This window comes from Camelus dromedarius, chromosome 14 (genome assembly GCF_036321535.1).
Source record: "Camelus dromedarius isolate mCamDro1 chromosome 14, mCamDro1.pat, whole genome shotgun sequence".
Taxonomy (NCBI): Eukaryota; Metazoa; Chordata; class Mammalia; order Artiodactyla; family Camelidae; genus Camelus; species Camelus dromedarius.
In genome coordinates this window covers 38,811,566-38,829,884 of record NC_087449.1, presented here as the reverse complement: position 1 = coordinate 38,829,884, position 18,319 = coordinate 38,811,566, and the positions used below count along the sequence as shown (strand labels likewise).

Sequence of the window (18,319 nt, the reverse complement as noted above, 5' to 3'; positions counted from 1 at the left end):
ACTTCCTTCTAGCCCTTTTCACAGCCTTCAATTACCTTGTTTATATCCTTGCCTATTGCCTTGTTTCCATCAAGCAGAATGTAAACTAAATAAAGGCTGCAATTTGACCAGTCTTACACAGACAGTGCTTGGCGTTTACCAAGTGCTCTCAAATCTTTGAGGACTGAAGAGCTTAATAATTTGACTAGATGGTACAGAGTGAGCACAAAGAGGTGAGAAGGCCAAGACCAGGAGGAAGCCTGTGACCCTGGGATCCAGAGGGGTTAAAACCCCACCTCTCTCTGTCTCTGGCCCTGGGAAGGGTAGGCATGGACCAGAGGTCTAGGGGTTCAGATGGCCCAGGGACCACCTCTTCAATTGTCCATTGCTAGGTTTGAGAAAATAGAATTCTAATTCTTCACTTTCTGGCCTCTGGCTGCAGACTCAGGGCAATGGATATTTTCAGGAAAAGGGAATAGGCACTCCGCCAGAACCTGAGATCTACCCCTGAAAGTTGTGGAAGTGGGTAGCGGAAGATGTGACCTGGCTCATGGCAAATGCCTCTAACGCCCCGAAACTCAGCATGAGAGCCCTGGTCTTCCTCGTTCCCCAAGTCCGGCTCAAGAGTGTGCAATTCCTCCCAGGCCCTAAAGGGGGCAGCACTGGCCAGAGCCCTCAGGCGTGGGATGAGCGCTAAGTCCCGCGCACTTAAAGGGGTTTGGTAGTGATGTGCCCAGGCAAAAGCGAGCGCCGCCCCTGCCCCTTCCTTTCCAGCTAGAACGCTGGTCCATCTAGTTGTGGGGAAGACTCCCCAGATGTCCAGGACCCTCGAACTTCAGCATAAGCCCACAAGGATGGGGAAAAAAGGGACCCTCATTAGCGGGATTCTCAGTCACCAGGGCGGAGTAGGGGGGCGGGAACAAGGCTGGCCCCTACATCCCGGTGGCATCCGCAAGATGACTAGCAGTAAGGCTGGGCCTCGGGGTGCGTGAGTGGGAGGAGGAGCTTCTTGTTTACGTAAGTCCTGATGAGGGGCGTGGCTTTTCGGTGTCTCGCCCCTAAGGAGGGGGCGGGCTCTTAATGACGAGACGCTGGGGAGGGGACAGGCGTTCATTGATAAAAACGCCGGGCTCCCTCGGGCGCGAGTGCCGCGTAGCAAATCCAGGCAGTGCCACGCGCGGCCGGGGCCGGGCGGAACCAAGAACAAGCAGCGCCCGCGCTGCGACGCACTGCCCGCATGGAGCCTGCCGCCGGCTTCCTGTCTCCGCGCCCCTTCCCGCGTGCGGCCGCCCCGCCAGCGCCCCCCGCCGGGCCCGGGCCGCCCGAAAGTGCCATGCCGGGACCTGAGCCGCGACCCGAACCGGAGGTGCTGGCTGGGCCGCCGGCGCCGGACCCTGGGCGCCTCATCACGGATCCGCGCACGGGCCGCACCTACTTCAAAGGCCGCCTGTTGGGCAAGGTGAGCTGGAGGGTGGTGCCAGCGAGCGTGGAAGGGGCCCTGCCCGCCTCTTTGCCTGCCCAGGGCGGGATGGGGGAGGGCCTGGCCTCGGCTCGGGGATGTCTGCGGGCCAGACCCGGCCTCACCTGAAGCACCCTACCTGATGTCCTCTCCTCACAGGGGGGCTTTGCTCGCTGCTATGAGGCCACTGACACAGAGACCGGCAATGCCTACGCGGTCAAAGTCATCTCGCAGAGCCGCATTACCAAGCCGCATCAGCGAGAGAAGGTGGGCCCGTGCCCAGGCCCGGCTGACGACAGGTGGGGTGGGGACAGTGGCGTGGGAGTCCTTGATGGATGATAACCACGCGCCCTCATTGCAGATCCTAAATGAGATTGAACTGCACCGCGGCCTACAGCACCGCCACATCGTGCGTTTCTCGCACCACTTTGAGGATGCTGACAACATATACATTTTCCTGGAGCTCTGCAGCAGAAAGGTGGATGGTGGTGGAGGTGGGGGAGGGAATAGGGACCTTAAGACCCAAAGTCAGAGCCCTGTTCTTACTCAGCAAGCACAAATGGAGGGAGGGTCAGAGAGGGTGTACCAGGGGCTGAGGCAGTGGCTCTTTGCAGTCCCTGGCCCACGTCTGGAAGGCCCGGCATACCCTGTTGGAGCCAGAGGTACGCTACTACCTTCGGCAGATCCTTTCGGGACTCAAGTACTTGCACCAGCGGGGCATCTTGCACCGAGACCTCAAGTTGGGTGAGACTCCTAGGCCAGCAGGATGCGGGGTTGGGGAGGCAGTGAAAGGCATCTGACACACCTCTCTACTGCCCCCGTCCAGGAAATTTTTTTATCACTGAGAACATGGAACTGAAGATGGGGGATTTTGGGCTGGCAACCCGGTTGGAGCCCCCGGAGCATAGGAAGAAGTGAGTGTTTGAGGAGGGGGTTGGCCACAGCCTGTGTGACACAGATGATTTGGGTGACAGACACTGAGTATGAATGTGGGAGGCGCGATGACTACCTGATGTGTGTATGAGATAGATGGGGAAGGGATGGTGGGCTGTGTGTGTCTGTGTGTATGTATTTGTGTGTGTGTGTGTGTGTGAAGGTGGCAGTGGCAGCCTGGGTTACAGAGACTGGTGGAGAGGCTATGTGTGTCTGAGTCCCTGAGTAAGAATTCTTGGAGGTGTATGACTGATCCTGTGTGTGAATGTGGAAGGTGAATAAGCAGTGTGTGTGTGTGAGACAGACTGAGAGTGTGGGAATGGTGGGACACCCTGTGTGTATGTGTATGTGTGTGTGTGTAAGAAGACCCTGCTATGGCCGCAAAGACTGGGTGTGTAACACACCATGTGTGGCACATGAGTGTTTATGGGGGATGTGACAGCCGGTGTTGGTGTGTGTGGCACAGACCATAGGAGGTGACAGCCTGTGTGGGTGTCTGACAGACACGGTTGGGGTAAGGAGGAAGGGATGAGTGATGGACCCTCTGTTGACCCTGGGGGAGGTGTCAGGGCCTCCCCCTGTCCTGCAGAGCAGCTGAGCAGCTGGGCCAGGCGGGTGGGTGGGGACTCAGCTGCCATCCCCTCCATCCATTGTCCCAGGACAAGCAGGAGTTCTCTGGCCTTCGGTGACAGGCAGCTGCTTTGTCTGGACTCACAGTGGGGGCAGGGACAAGGCACCGGCCAGGCTGCATCTGAACCTTGCCCTTTTCTCCCCACCCCCTTTCAGGACCATCTGTGGCACCCCCAACTATGTGGCTCCAGAAGTGCTGCAGAGGCAGGGCCATGGCCCTGAGGCGGATGTGTGGTCCCTGGGCTGTGTCATGTGAGTCCTGGGGTCATGTTCACACAGAGGTGCCACAGGGGGGGCATCCATTCCACTTTACTCCTGACCCCCTTTACTCTGCCTGACAGGTACACACTGCTATGTGGCAGCCCCCCTTTTGAGACAGTTGACCTGAAAGAGACATACCGCTGCATCAAACAGGTTCACTACACTCTACCTGCCAGCCTCTCATTGCCTGCCCGGCAGCTCCTGGCCGCCATCCTTCGAGCCTCACCCCAAGACCGTCCCTCAATTGACCAGATCCTGCACCATGACTTTTTTACCAAGGTCGGTAGCTCATCAGACATCCACGTCCAGGCTGCGTGTTTCCAGGGGATTGACTGGGGGCAGGTGACAGGCACTTCTCTGCTCACATGGCTTCTCCTCTCAGGGCTACACTCCTGACCGGCTCCCTGTCAGCAGCTGTGTGACAGTCCCAGACCTGACACCCCTTAACCCAGCTAAGATTCTATTTGTCAAAGTTACCAAGAGCCTCTTTGGGAGGAAGAAGAACAAGAGTGAGTCTGGGATGTCAGTGGTTTTGAGGGTGGAGAGTGGCAGGGGGGCTTGTCACATGCAAGTGGAGGTGTATGAGTCCCTCTGAACCTCTGGGGAGAGTATGTGTTACACAGGCACTTGGGTGTGCCTATCTGTCATCCCTGCGGGAAGCAGGGGGGCTGGGCAGCATCCTGAGGGCTCTATCTCCCCCACCCAGATAAGAACCATCCTGAGGAGCGGGATGAGGTCTCCTGTTTGGTGAACGGCCTCAGTCGGGTGTCCATTGGTCATCAGGATGCCAGGCCCGAGGTGAGGTGCTCACGTGGACAGTGTTCCCCTGACTCACCCCCACCCTAGCAGCTGTGGGAAGCCGGGGATAAAAGAGGCTACTGAAGCATCTAGCCTCGTGGTGGCCTAATTGGCTGTGTCTCATCAGCTGGGCGGGGCTGACCCGGGGTGCCCCGGGTGCCAGGACAGGACTGGGCCATGGACTCTCAAGGATTTGGGTCTTGGGCCTGTCTCATTCCCTTTCCCTACCCAACCCTCCAGGCTCCAGTAGCTTCAGGCCCAGCACCCCCAAGCCTGGTAGAGACACCACCTGAAGACAGTTCACCCCGTGGGACACTGGCGAGTAGTGGAGATGGTGAGCAGCCAGGAGGATGAGGGGTGCTGAATGTTGCTGGGGCTGAGACCAGGGCTCAGACGAAAGGAATGGGCGCAGGGTTACTCTCTAGGTCTTGGGGGCCTGTTGCCTAATTCCCAGTACCCTGTTCCCTTCAGGGTTTGAAGAAGGTCTGACTGCGGCCACAGTGGTGGAGTCAGCCCTCTGTGCTCTGAGAAACTGCCTGGCCTTCATGCCCCCAGGTGAGGCTGGGGTCTGGTTTGTGTGAATGGTGGTGGGAGTTCTTTGGCTGGGAGGCTGAGAACAGGTCCTCATTCCTTCCTCTTCCACGATAGCTGAACAGAACCCAGCTCCCCTGGCACAGCCAGAGCCTCTGGTGTGGGTCAGCAAGTGGGTTGACTACTCCAACAAGTTTGGCTTTGGATATCAACTGTCTAGCCGCCATGTGGCTGTGCTCTTCAACAATGGCACACACATGGCCCTGTCAGCCAACAGAAAGTAAGTGCTGTTATGGGGCTGTTATACCCAGCAGGGCTGCACTTTGGTGTGTGCTTATGGGCTTGGGGGCCTGGGGTCTCTTAGGGGAGGGATGTGGGTACAGGTCTCCCTCTGACCTCTGTCTACATCTCCTCCCCTCCAGGACTGTGCACTACAACCCTACCAGCACTAAGCACTTCTCCTTCTCTGTGGGTGCTGTGCCTCGGGCCCTGCAGCCTCAGCTGGGTGTTCTGCGGTATTTCGCCTCCTACATGGAGCAGCGCCTCATGAAGGTTTGTCGACTGGGGTGGGGCACATTGAGGACTAACACATCCTGATCCCTTCCTATTCCCCTTTGGGGCAGGTTGGGGGCAGGGGGGTTGAATCTAAAATCTGAATCTCTAAGGGAGACATGAATGGGGAGAGGCCTGACTCATGTCAGACAAGTGACCTGCCCCTGCTCCTAGGGTGGAGATCTGCCCAGTGTGGAAGAGGTAGAGGTGCCTGTCCCCCCACTCCTGCTGCAGTGGGTCAAGACTGATCAGGCCCTACTCATGCTGTTTAGTGATGGCACCGTCCAGGTAAGAGCTCCTCCTGGAATTTTGGGGGAAGATCTAGGGGGTGAGGAGAGTCCAAGGTGCTGGGGAAAAAATGATCTGGCGCCTAGGCCTTGATCAATGCCACCTTCCTGTGCACAGGTGAACTTCTATGGAGACCACACCAAGCTGATCCTCAGTGGCTGGGAGCCCCTACTTGTGACTTTTGTGGCCCGCAATCGCAGTGCTTGTACTTACCTCGCTTCCCACCTTCGGCAGCTAGGCTGCTCCCCAGACCTGCGGCAGCGGCTCTGCTATGCTCTGCACCTGCTCCGGGACCGCTGCCCAGTCTAGGCCCCAGCCTGCAGGGCTGGCCACCACTCAACCACTCGGGCCTGAGGCCCATGCCTATAAGGCTTTGGTCCTTGCCTTTGTGGCCCTCCCTGTTCCTTTGGTGCCTCACTGGGGGCTCTGGGCCGAATCCTCCTGGGAATCAGGGACCAGCTTTACTGGGGTTGGAGGCTGCCTCCTACCCCTTCTCCAAGAAAAGCCTGAGCCTTAGCCCCCAGCTAGGGGGTGTTATTTATGGACCACTTTTATTTATTGACATACTTTTATTTATTGGGATGTGAGCCCCAGGGAGGGTCTCCTCCGGGGATAATAAACCATTTTTGTAGAATTTGGAGGCCTCTTCACTCACAGTAGAGCCCGTGGACCGTGGCCACGGCAAAGAGCGAGGCGTTGGTGACGACTGCCGAGGCCAGTCCATCGTGCTCCGCGTCCCAAAGCGCGCGGCTGACCACACGCACGCCCTGGCCAGCGCGCGGCCCCACCACCACGCTGCACACCAACTTGTAGCGTGGCGGGCTCAGCTCGCGCATGCGCACGCGCACTAGCTCACACAGCTCCCGCGCCAGCCGCCCCGCCTCGGCGCCCACGTAGCACGCATCGCGCAGCCCCTCTGCCAGCGCCGCCTCCAGGGCCCGCTGAGTGCGCGCGGCCTGCCAGTGCTCCCCCGGCGCAGGCTCCGTGAGGTACGAGGGCACTGCCCGGCGGGCAGGCACCAGGGGCAAGCCCGAGAAGCTGACTCGTGAGCCTAGAAGAGGCGTTGGGCCCCGGGATGGGCGCCGACCCCCAGGACCCACGCCTGGTCCGGCCAGCGAGTTGCGGCGTGAAAAGGACGAGGCTGGACCTAGCACAGAGCCACGGCGGGAGGCTGGGCCGGGGCCGGCTGGTCGGGTCTCATCAATGCTGGGCAGGCGGCCTAGAGGCCGCGCCGGTGCTAGTTTCAGCCCAGGGTCTTTGGCAGTCTCTTCCTCCTGGCTTCCGGGAGGCACAGGCCTGCCAGCCATGGACCTGCGGCTAGAAGACCCACACTTGGGATGGCCTTACGCACTTCTTACTAAGTGATAAACGTTTTTATCCCCAGACCCCTTATTACCTGTGTTTTTGGGACAGGTGAATCAAATAGTCCGGGGCTGTGTGGATTCCTGGGTGCTTAGAGGGTTAAGGGCTGTTAGGGACACAATAAGGGAAGAGATGCTGCTCAGTCTGTCATCTTGGGCTATCCCTGCCCCCTAAGCGCCACTTTCCCCGGGCACTATGGAGGTTAGCTAAGTGAACTTGAAGTACGCCTCCTTTCTCCCTTCCACTGACTCCCGTAGCAGAAGAAGTGGGAGAGGTATCTGCCCTCCACCTCAGCCTAGATAATGGGGCCTCCACCCCCTAATCAGAGGGAAGGACAGACAGAAGCAACTCCTTACAGTCCTGTGGGTCTTGAATCCACACCTCCTCCACCCCCACCTGCTCTTAGGGTGGCTGGCACAAAGATCCCCACAACTGGCTGAGAGGCTGGGGCCAGCTGATTCAGAATGGTCCTTCCACCCTCTGCTTTTGGCTTCTGGCCATACCTCCAGAATCAGTTTTGGGACAGCTGCACTCTTCTCCCGAAACTCCTCAGGCACCTGAGTCACCTGCAGCCTTTGGCCTCCAAGCTGTCTCCTAATAGCCCTTGCCTAGCTGGCCTGACTGGCCGGTGGGAGGGTAAGGGCACCTTGTCTGTGTTGCGGAGTTGCCATGGGTTGCTGGGCAAGCACTCCTCTCTTCCTGGTTCCCTCCCTCCAGTCCTAGCTCTGGCTTAGCCTGGAAGTGTTACTACTATGAGCACGTGCTGAGTGCGAGGTGCCTGAGTCATCGGGGAGAGGGGACAACAGGGCTTAGAGCCCAAGGGCATACAAGTATGACTGAAAGGGCAGATGTAGAGAGGGGCTCTGGTCACAAAGGTGTCCTGCTATCCCAGGGCTCTTGAGCCACTGTCCATTTCTCCCCTTGTGAAGACTGGCTCTCCATTTGTGAACAAGTCACAGAGGCTTGGCATATGGGGAAACCTTGAGACTGTGGGGGTGGGTGGCTGCTTAGGAATCAAGACATGGGCCTACAGGAAGGAGCACGTCATGGCCCTGTCGTCATGGCTCTATCATCTCCCCATCAGCCTCAAGAAGGACAAACATTTCCGTTCCCTCTGCAGAGCTAGGGTGTGGCTTGGATGACTTCCTCAGTTCAGGGCTGGGAGGCGGGGGAGACCCATCAGGACCCAGACCTGATGCAATAGTGGTGACTCCATTTGGCAGTGAACACTGCTGACCTAAGTGCCCTGGGGCTTGTCCCCAGCTGTCGGCACCTCTTGTGTGCTCTAGTGTCCAGATTGTGCCTGCCCTACCCCTCCCCACCACTGCAGTTGCATTTCAGGGATGCCAGAGACTACAATGCCTCTGTCAGAGCTGAAACCTCCTCACCTGACCCCTCTTTGGGAGGGACAGGGCTGCCTCCTCCCAGACAAGCCAGCTCTGGACCCTGAAAACGATCCATGGGGGCAAAGACTTTTTCTGTGAAGGGGGGTTCCCCAGGCCTGGTCCTGACCCTGTGTGCACAAAGGGGGAGGGTCGGGGGGCAGGGAGTTTGAATTCTGACGGAAGGACAAGCAGGAGCCAGGGTGCTAGGACCCTCTGACTCTGCTTAGGGCCCCTCTGAGGGCTGAAGTTCTCCCTGGGCCTGTGGGAGGTGGGCGGGGCCTCCTCTCAGGCCTGGCTCTAGTTTCCGTGGAAACCCACAGGCTTCCCACCCCAGCGCTGCCTGGGCAGGCTCCCAGCTGGGGCCTCATCGGCAGCCAGCCTCTCTGCCCCAGTCCAGTCTGCTCCACCTCGGCGTCTCTTGGTCCCCTCCCTGAGTCCCCATCCCTAAGCTGAGCCTCTGGCCTTCTCCGCTGGCCTCTGATGCGTTCAGGAACCTGGGACTCTTCTGCCCCATTCCAAAACTTTTAGCTTTTCAGCAAACAGGCCTCCCAAGCTCCTGCTCCTCCCTCTCAGGCCTTTCTAGCTCCTCACCAGCTCAAGGGCCTGACCAGGCCTCCTGGCCCTTCCACCTACCGCCTCCCACAGACTAACAGACAACAGGCCTCCCAAGCTACTCCTCCTGCCTACTCCTGCCCCAGCCCACCCATGGAGATGCCAGGACTGGTTGTGCACGGGGAGGCTGCATCCTTCTCCACAGCACTCCGAAGCCTCGTCAACAACCCCCTATACAGGTGAGGGAGTGGGCCCTGTCTGTGGGGTTTCCCTAGCGGGCTCTGCTGTGCCCGATGACTCTGAGGAAGCCCTGGGTTCGGAAGAGGTGGGGAATTAGGACTTCACCCTCCTCCCTGGTAAACTCAGTCTGGGGAAGTCAAGTGGAGAGGATGGCTACTCGTCACTCAGTGTCTACGATGTCCTGAGAGCCAGAGGTGGGGGCTGTGGGGGCTGGAGCTCAGAGCAGCTATGTGACCTCAGGGAAAGGCCTTCCTTTTTTGGATCTTGAGTTCCTGGCAGAGAAAAGCCCTCTGCCTTCTAGATCCTGAGAAATAGGATGTAACTTGAGTGCCTCCCTGGGGAGGCAGAGGAGCAGATGACTGTTCTGGGAACTGGGGACTCACAAGAGGAACAAAGCTCAAGAGATTGAGCCAGAGTAGGCTGCAGACAGGAAGTAGTTCAAGGGTGCTGCCTAGGGCACACTGCCTGCCCAGGATGCAGGCGGTGTCTGAAACCAGGGATAGAGAGAGTATGGGGGCAGGGCTGGTCAGGAGCACTAGAATGCAGCTTTCTGTCCCCACTGCCGCAGAGCTGGGCTCCTCCCCAAGGATCAGTCACTCCCATTACCCTACTTTGAGCATCACAGTCTGGTCTGAGCAATGGGAACCCCCAGGCCTTGGACCTGGGACTGGGAGGTTCCAGGAAGCTCAAGCTTCATCTCCTGCTTCCTACCCACTATGCTGTTCGGCAGCTCAGCGGCTGGGGCCGGAAGTGATCATGAAGATGGAAAATGTGGTCTGGCCTCACGATGGTGCATCACTGACTTGTCTGTTTGTAGCCAGTACACTCTGCACCCCACCACATCCCCTACCCCTCCTGCCTGGAGGTTGAAGAAGCTGAATTCACAGTCTGTGGAGGAGAAACCAAGAAAGGCTTCCCTTCCCACCAAGACTCAGGCTGGGAGGAGAGCGGTATTGGGATCAACCGTGCATCAGTCCTGGTGCCCCCTCAGTGATCAAGCAACTTCCTAGGGTTTGGGATTGACATCCCATTTCAGGGGTGAAAAACCTGAGAGTCAACAGGTAGGAAAGTCTCTTGCCTGAGGCACTATAGGGTGGAACTGGGATTAGAACCCAGGCCTGTGTGACCCAGACCTTCAGCTGGAGGGACTGTCTCTTATATAGCTGATAAGGAAATAGAGGCCCAGAGTGGGCAAAGGCAAAGCCTAGAGTGGCACTGAGACTCTAGCCTCTTCTCCCTGCTCTCTTCCATCTCTTCCATAGTGATGTTCGCTTTGTGGTTGGTCAAGAACGGCAGGAGGTGTTTGCCCACCGATGCTTGTTGGCATGTAGATGCAACTTCTTCCAGCGACTTTTGGGCTCAGAGCCAGGCCCTGGGGTGACTAGCCCCGTGGTGCTAAGCGCAGTGCCAGCTGAGGCCTTCCTGGCAGTGCTGGAGTTCCTGTACACCAACAGTGCCCAGCTGCACCGCCACTCTGTGAGCCCACTGGGCAGGGGTCTGGGCGGGAACGGGGCAGATGGGTGGGTGAGACTCCCTTCCACTCCCCCAACCACCCACTCTGCAGGTGTTGGAGGTGCTGACAGCAGCTGTGGAGTATGGGCTGGAGGAACTGCGAGAGGTGAGTTTATGTGGTAAGCCCCTGTCTCGTTTCCCCTGCCTCTTATGGGCTCAGTTCACACACTGTTTCACATACCCACTAGCCCGGAGAGGAGTGTGCACCAATACAGAAAGAATATGGGTGTCTCTGTGTAAATAGGCATATATGTGTGAAAGGATATGTGCACACCCTGTGTGTGCTGCGGGTGGGGGACGTATGGGGTGTGTATGGCTGGTGCTGTAGATACCAGGATAAGTCAACCTTGATCCCTGTTCTTCAAAGAGAGAGAGACACAAGAAAACTCTTAACCCTGTGGCATAAGAAGTGTGAGAAATGAGGGCAAATGGTGCTGAGACAGTATGGAGGGTCTCTCTAGTCTCACCACCAGGGAGAGAGAAGGGAAGACTTCCTGGAGGGAACATTTGTGCTAGATCAGGTAGAATGGGTAGGAGTTTGGTCAGAGTGGGAGAGGAAAGATGGCATTCTAGTTACAGAGGTACAAAAGAGCTGGTGAGACATTTAACATGGCTGGACCAAAAGTGAGAGAGGAGAGAGATGAGAACAGGGTTCCTGCAGGGCCTTCAAGAATTTGGGTTTCTTTTACCCAGAGAGCTGTAGAGATTCATTGGAGGTTTCAGGTAAAGGAGTAAGGATATGGAAGCTACGGAGAGAAAGGATTGGGCGGGATGAGAAGGGTTCACCAGTCAGGTAGGGATGAGGGTGGGAGTGGGAGCCCAACAGAGAGGTGCATGGCTTTGAGAGAAGTGGAAGTAGTATGACCCAGTGCTTTTCTCAATGTGGGGGTGAGAGGGAGATGAAATTCAAGTTTATGGTTAAAACAGAAGTGTGTTTTAATCAGGATGGGGACACGTGGAGAAAGATAAGCATCCTGAGAGAAAGGGAGAGTGGAATTTTCACATGGCTCTTAACTAGTCTGATTAGTGGGGAATGTACTAAAAGGTAGGTTGCTGGGCTTGGCTTTGCCAGTTCCTAGTCCCTTCAGGCTTGCCAGGTCTCAGGCCCTGGTGATTCTCTGCCTCCCTTGGCCTGGGAGGTCTACATGGGCCCAGGGCTGCTAGGAGCCTGTGGATCACTGCTCCAAGCCTGCTCACTGCTTCTGGGGTGGGGTGGGGTGGGGTCTTAGAACAGAGACACTTTGGCACAACCCACATTAATTTCTGTTCCCAGCTATGCCTAGAGTTTGTGGTGAAGGTGCTGGATGTGGAGCTGGTTTGTGAGGCCCTGCAGGTGGGTATTGCTGGTCAGGCTTGCAGGTAGTCCCGATGTAGAGGGCCGGGCTCCATGGCCTCTTGAGTCTCCAACCTGACCTCCCTCACTCTGCTCCCAGGTTGCCGTAACCTTTGGCCTGGGACCGTTGCAGGAGCGTTGTGTAGCCTTCATAGAGGCTCACAGCCAGGTACAGCTCCCCAGCTCCATACTCCCAACCCCACACGCTTCATCCTGCTCCACCTTGACCCAATCGCCGGCCCACAGGAGACCCTCCGCACCCGCGGTTTCCTGGAGCTGTCGCCGCCTGCATTGCTGCCTCTGCTGCGTAGCGACAAGCTCTGCGTGGACGAGGCCGAGCTGGTCCTGGCAGCCCGGAGTTGGGCGCGCGTGGGCGCGGTGAGCTGGGACAGAGGGGAGCGCGGGGTGGGGGTGCTGACGGGGGCTCAGGCCGCAGGAACCCGGCGAGCAGACGGCTGGACAGGTGCCCTCGCCCGCCCGGGCTCAATGCTGGTGTCTGCAGGCGGTACTGGAGCGGCCTGTGGCTGAGGTGGCTGCCCCGGTGGTGCGGGAGCTGAGACTGGCCTTGCTGGCCCCGGCAGAGCTGAGCGCCCTGGAAGAGCAGAATCGCCAGGAGCCTCTCATCCCGGTGCGGACGCGGGGGACGAGGCTCAGATCCCCTCCGCGGCGTGGGAGGAAGCACGCGGGTGGGGGCGCGGCCCAGGGTCTGCGGGGTGAGGTGAGCATTGAGGGACTCCGCGGTGACCAGCCTCTTCCGCAGGTGGAGCAGATCGTAGAGGCGTGGAAGTGCCACGCTCTGCGGAGAGGAGATGCGGCTCCGGGCGCCCCGTGCCGCCGCCGGAGGGGCACTCTGCCCCGGGAGCATCACCGCTTTCTGGACCTGCCCTTTAAGTGACCAAAGGCCGCGCGACTTGAGAGGAATTTTGAGCCTCGCCCAAACTACAAATCCCGATACGCTGTGCGCTCGGAGCGGACTTCCGCTCCCAGAATGCCCGGCGAGCGGGTCGCTGGAGGGACGGCTGTGGGCCACGCGCAGGCGCTGTGGGTGAGGCTCCGGGGGAGGGCGGGCCAGAGTGGCGTGGTGTTGTATTGGGTCTTGTCCTGCAGGCTCGCGCAAAACCCCCAAACGGCTTCTTTCACGCGGTGCTCTGGCTCTACAGCGGGTCCCTAGGCACTCTCGCCCGCCCGGTTTACTCTCGTAACACCCACATAACTTTTCTGCTCGTCCGCTCTTTAATTCCAGACCTGCCTTTTGGAGATCTCTCTCTCTCTAAATGCCTCACAGACACCTCAGACTCAGTCCAGAATTGACCCCCTCTTCATCTCTCCCCAGTTCTGTCCCCATCGTGTTTCTCATCTCCTTGGGTGCCCAAGCCAGAAAGCGAGAGTTCATCCTTGCTTTATTCCTCTTCTTCATGTCTGCCTCCCGTGGTTTCTAGTTTTTAAGAGACTGAAAGGTAGCAAAATATGCCACCGCAACGTGTGCCTTTATGGCATAGGATTATTTTAAACTGGTTATTTTGAGAAAAAGGAGAAGCTCTTAAAGCAGAGAGCTTTTAAACCTCTTTTGTAAGGGAAATTTTATAAAGGAAATCTCCATTTGTAAGGGTGTCTCCTTCTCTGTACCAGGAGAAGGATGACTAAACTCTCAGGAAAATCTTAAGGTGAAGTCACCCACTGAGATCTGCTTAATAAACCTTACCCTTGCTTTCGGTGCTTTTTCCTGAGGGCCTTCCCATAACTGGCCTCCCCACGCTTTCCTCTCTTTTGTCTTTAGCTGAAGGTGGTATTTAAGCAGGTATTTTAGGTCATCTCAGGGAGTTACTAATTTTCCCCTGGGTATCCCCCATGTATACATGAGACATACATTTTAATAAACTTTTTTTTTCTTGTTAATCTGTTTTATTACAGAGGTCCCAGCCAAGAGCTTAGAGGGTAGAGGGAGAATTATTTTTCCTCCCCTACAAAATCCTCCCACTTGGTTCAGTTCTCTCAGCCCGGTTCAGCCGGTCCTATCTGTGGCAGGATTACTGCAGCAGGCTCTTAATAGTCTTCCTGCCTTCGCTTCAGAGGCACTCCTCCCAACTATTTGAACCATTTCCCACACTGCTGCTAAACTTGCCTAAGATTGTTAGCCCTACTCTTGTTGAATTCTTCAACATCCCCACTGCCCTCAAGAAGAAATATAGTCGATTTCACTTTCAGGGTACTCAAAGTTACTAGTGGTTCCAAACATTAGCAACTCTTCTCCCAACTACTACCTTTGCATAAATTTACTGGTCCTGAAGGCAATGGTCCTCTAGCTTGGATTTACACTCTTGGCTATTGAAGACTCCCCATGTTCCCTCTTTCATTTGTTATACATTTTGTTTTCCTGAGGATCTGAATGTCCCTGGAGAAAGATCTGTGGGTCCTGGAGTGGTACCTTATTTGTTTCTGCTTTCCCAGTCCCTGTCACATAATCAGTGCTCTGTAAATGTTCAGTGATGACTTTATTTATTTATTTATTTATTTTTTCTTTGAAATGTTATTGAGTGGTAGCGAATGCATGAATAATGAGCACTTTAGTTTCCTTTTTTTAGAGGGGGAGTTAATTAGGTTTATTAATTTTGTTTTTCAATGGAGGCACTGGGGATTGAACCACTGAGCTATACCCTCCTCCCTGTTTTCTTTTTCTTTTTCATTTAAGTATAGTCAGTTACAATGTATCAATTTCTGGTGTACAGTTTTCTTATTTAAATGCTATCTTATTTTGTAAAGAGTTTAAAGGAGCTGTAAAACAAGATACTATCAATGTAAAATTAGGGACAACTGACTATTTGGAAAAAATAAAGTTATTCTTCTGTCTCAGGGATTTTATACAAAAATATGTTACACATGGATTAAAGATAGTTATTTGGCATTCTCTCTCAAGACTGAAAATGTGATTACCCTCAGTACCACGTTATGACAGCTTTGTTTGGATAATGAAAATTGAAAACAAACTAGATGTCCTAGAGGACTGGTTTAACCTAGAGGATTGGTTAAATTAACTATGGTATATGCCTATGGTGATATTAAAAAAAAAATCTGTGATCTTTGGTGAAAAAAGCACAATGCAGACCAAATAGAGCATGATTCCTTTTGTTAAAAGAAAAAATAATGTTTCGAGGAGGACGTTTCCTTCCTCCTCTTAGAGTCACTGGCTGGGCCTGAAGATTAAATTGACAAAGACAGAGTAACAGAAGAAATGCATACATTTTACATTACACTGGAGACTTCAAAAGGAAATGAAGACTGGAAGAAACAGTTAAACCTGAGAATTTTTATTCCAGGTTAGAGTATGAGGTAAATGTGGTAACCTGGGAGGATTTAGCAAGGTTTGTTCCTTGGAATTCTTCTCAGAGTCTCTTTGTCCTTGGAGATACGATGCTCCTTCCCTCCTGGTATATGAAGGGCACCTCTCACTTGAGTATTTTATGACCTGTTTCATGGAAGAAGGGAGGGGATTGGGGGAAGGTCAGAATGACTTTCCTGTTTTCTCAAATTCCTTCAGTTTAAAATATTCAGTTTGTCAAGATGCCATACTTTGGGGTAGAAGTCCTGAACCCCACCAATAGCACAGTGATTAAGAGTATGTCTCTTCTGGAGCCAGTCTGCCTGGGTTTGAATCTCAGCTCCACCACTTTCTGGCTTTGTGACTTGAGTAGGGCTATTTAACTTTCTATGTCTGAGTTTCCTTATTTATAAAATGGAGATAATAATAGAATGTATTTTGTAGAGTTCTTAGGGAGATTAAGTTAATTTTGTAAAGTGCTTAGAAATGTAGTGGGACAGATTAAATACTGCATGTAGGAAACACAGGGAGTGGTTTGTGCGCTGAAAAAAAGTAAAGCATGTTAAACAGATAAACAGAGTGGTGGCAGTGGGACTGTTTCACAGAGTGGTGAGTGTAGACCTCTGACAACAGTGGACTAGACACCTGAAGGAGGAGGGGCATGAGCCATGTCCTGGGGAAAGGCAACTGGAGGCGTTTGTGTAGGAAAGTGGTGTGTATGATATGATTTACATTTTTAAAAATTATTTGGCCTTTGTGTGGAGGATTGAGACAAAGGGGGAGGATGGTCTAGGGAGACCAGTTAGGGAGGGGCTATTGCAAGAATCCAGGGAGAGCTCTTGGACCAACATAGGAGCAGTGGAGAAGGTAAAATGTGAATGGATGAAGCATATGCTTTGAATACGGGAGTCAGTGGGACCTCCTGATAGCTGTGAATTTGGAGGTCACCACTGAACTAGATGAGCTCTCCCACGGAAAGGATGCAGATTTAAGACCCAGGGACAAGACGGTTCAGTAGCTACCCCTGTCCTTTTCATTATGCTCTTTCTGCAGGGCACTTCTCCCTGAGATTGTGCATTTTTTAGGGCTCCACCAAGTTAAGCTCCTTGAGGGAAGGAACCTTGTATTTCCAGCATGGAAAACCGGTGTTAAGCAGGGACGATCAGAGAGAAGTCACACCTGACTACCTCAGCAAGCCTTTCGCTTTTTGCTCGTTTCTCTCCATGTCCTGCAAAAAAGAACATAAAGAAAAAGGAGAAAACCCACGTTTAGCAACGTGGGCGTGATAGTCAGGAGAACGGACTTACTTAAACCCCAAACTGACCACTCTTTCTGTCCCCAGAATTCCTAAGTCTCCTAGGTAACTACAAAAAAATATAAAAGTAACGGGAAAAGCACTTTCTACACTTTAACTTCAAAAATAGCCCCGAAAAAATAACCGAGGCTTCAAAAAATTGGTTAAAATCTCGTAATTGTTTCTCTCCACGGAAATCTTTAGTAAAAGGCGAAAGATTTGTACGTTCTGAAGAGAAACCAGAGTATTCGCTTGCTTTCGCTTGGACCCTCCCAGAGTGATGTAACGCTTAGCACAGTTATGGTTGCTCAGCTCCTGCGCGGTTTGCACTCCCTGCTGGAATTTACACAGCCCATATATTTCTGACAGGTACTCTGCCCTCCATCAGTGGATAGACCCCCGTGGGGCTAGAACTCAAGCACTGTGAAACTGTCTTCCGTGGTGCACCATGGGTATGTAAATCACAGACGACTCTGGGCCAGTAGGTGACACCAGCGACGCGGCTCGGGTGGGCGGGGCGGTGGCGCCGTGAGGACCCCCTGTACCGCAATTCTCTCCTCTGCGCGTCCGCCAGGAAACGGCCCCCGGTTTGCCCGGAGAGGTAAGGGAGCTTCCCGCTGATGCCGAGTGCCGAGTCCCTTACCCGGGGTTAAGTGTTGGTCCCAGTCGCTGGGGTTCTGTCCTATCATTTCATACCCACAGGGACGCCTCCCCCTCGCCCCCCATTCTAGGGACAGAAGCGGAAACGGTCGGGCACAGACACTCAGGGACCTTGGGACTATGTAGGAGGCACATCACCACTCCTCCTGGAGGAGATGTCATCCAGTTTATCTGGAAGGATGGTTCGGTCAAGGGGAGGCGGAAACGTGTTCTGAGCAGATGGAATGTCCTATGTGAAACTATGGGAGGGGAACACCCAAAGTAATTTACCCTGTTTGGAGTGGAGTGTGGTGTGTCTGAATGAGGGTGTGAGTCCGGCAGGTCGCTGTCCCCCAGAGAACTGGGGTGATGGTGGAGCTAGATTGAGTTAGGCCTGGAAAGGGCTTGGCTTTTATTTTGTCAGTGATGGGGAGTGGTGAAAGGATGTTGAAGTCAGAGGGCTGAGTAGTGTGTGGTGCCACACAGGGTGGGCTGCCCTGCAAATACTGGGGCTTGTCCCCAAGACTGGATGTGGTCAGTGCCCCGGGATTGACCATTCCTGCGGTGGACCAGCTCCAACTGGCTGGAATTCTTCAGTTGCTGCCACACCACAACACCGTTCAGTGTTTTAGGGTTATTTCTTAAGCATGCAATATCAGCAGACTTTCAGCATAGCTAACAACTTATAAAGTACACAAAGAGAGACCACCTATGAGATGCCAAGTCATTTATTACATATTTCATTTAAAGTTCTGAAAGGAAAAACTCACACCTTACAAGACAGGCTCTAATCTTCTCAATTCACAGCTGAAATCATTGAGGTTCAGTGAGGTTGGCTGACTTTTCCAGGTCACTCCACTGGTAAGTGGCACGGTGGGCACTTTTGCACTATTCCAGGTCAGTGAGCTCTCCTGCTCTACCCTAAAGCCCCTCCATAGTGACCCAAACACTCCTGGACCCAAATCCAGCATGCATCCCTTAGGCATTCTGGCTGCACCCCCTACTCAAGGTTCCAAGCCAACTACCTGCTTATCTTAAGTCTTCTTAAGCAATATAGTGTTGCTTCCGCTGCATTAGACTTTTTTCCCCGGTTTTGGTCAGAACATGATTTTCTGGCTTTTGTCCTGGTGGGGTGGGGTGGTTTGTAAGAAGGCAATGTTCTGGGGGTGGGATCATTCCTGGTGAGTGGGTGACTGGAACCCAGGGTATGTATGAACCCTGGGATAACTTGGGAAGGGCAATAAAAGACCTCCCC

The 18,319-nt window shown here is 54.4% G+C and overlaps 2 protein-coding genes and 1 non-coding gene across 4 annotated transcripts; 1 reads left to right on the top strand and 2 right to left on the bottom strand.

Moving 5' to 3' along the window:
* The first annotated feature begins 1,105 nt into the window (after positions 1–1,105).
* On the top strand, positions 1,106–14,710 carry PLK3 (polo like kinase 3). 2 transcript variants are annotated; one of them, XM_031464997.2, is made up of 22 exons: positions 1,106–1,438; positions 1,598–1,705; positions 1,800–1,916; positions 2,053–2,182; positions 2,265–2,352; positions 3,158–3,253; positions 3,343–3,541; positions 3,645–3,771; positions 3,969–4,060; positions 4,301–4,394; positions 4,532–4,615; positions 4,709–4,871; positions 5,014–5,143; positions 5,318–5,431; positions 8,824–8,969; positions 10,233–10,446; positions 10,535–10,588; positions 11,756–11,815; positions 11,916–11,984; positions 12,062–12,193; positions 12,318–12,443; positions 12,576–14,710. In XM_031464997.2, exons 1-22 carry the CDS (start codon positions 1,217–1,219, stop codon positions 12,708–12,710), a joined length of 2,700 nt encoding a protein of 899 aa, XP_031320857.2. In that variant the 5' UTR covers positions 1,106–1,216; the 3' UTR covers positions 12,711–14,710. The 2 variants fall into 2 exon arrangements, with proteins under 2 accessions (XP_031320857.2, XP_010980576.2); XM_010982274.3 differs by lacking the exons at positions 8,824–8,969; positions 10,233–10,446; positions 10,535–10,588; ... (3 more) ...; positions 12,318–12,443; positions 12,576–14,710 and adding an exon at positions 5,549–6,065.
* On the bottom strand, positions 6,079–6,738 carry DYNLT4 (dynein light chain Tctex-type 4). Its single transcript, XM_010982275.3, has one exon. The coding sequence runs from the start codon at positions 6,736–6,738 to the stop codon at positions 6,079–6,081; it is 660 nt and encodes a 219-aa protein (XP_010980577.2).
* A 1,843-nt stretch (positions 14,711–16,553) lies between the features above and the next one.
* Positions 16,554–16,673, bottom strand: LOC116156995 (U5 spliceosomal RNA). The gene has a single exon (XR_004140960.2). It is a non-coding gene; the product is annotated as a U5 spliceosomal RNA (small nuclear RNA).
* Positions 16,674–18,319: the final 1,646 nt, after the last annotated feature.

Bases quoted from the DNA above. Each gene is read 5' to 3' on its own strand.
- PLK3 (XM_031464997.2), top strand. From the start codon at position 1,217: ATGGAGCCTGCCGCCGGCTTCCTGTCTCCGCGCCCCTTCCCGCGTGCG. The intron at 3,254-3,342 runs GTGAGTCCTGGG...TCTGCCTGACAG, and splicing joins TGGTCCCTGGGCTGTGTCAT to GTACACACTGCTATGTGGCA. The intron at 11,816-11,915 runs GTGGGTATTGCT...CTCTGCTCCCAG, and splicing joins TGGTTTGTGAGGCCCTGCAG to GTTGCCGTAACCTTTGGCCT.
- DYNLT4 (XM_010982275.3), bottom strand. From the start codon at position 6,738: ATGGCTGGCAGGCCTGTGCCTCCCGGAAGCCAGGAGGAAGAGACTGCC.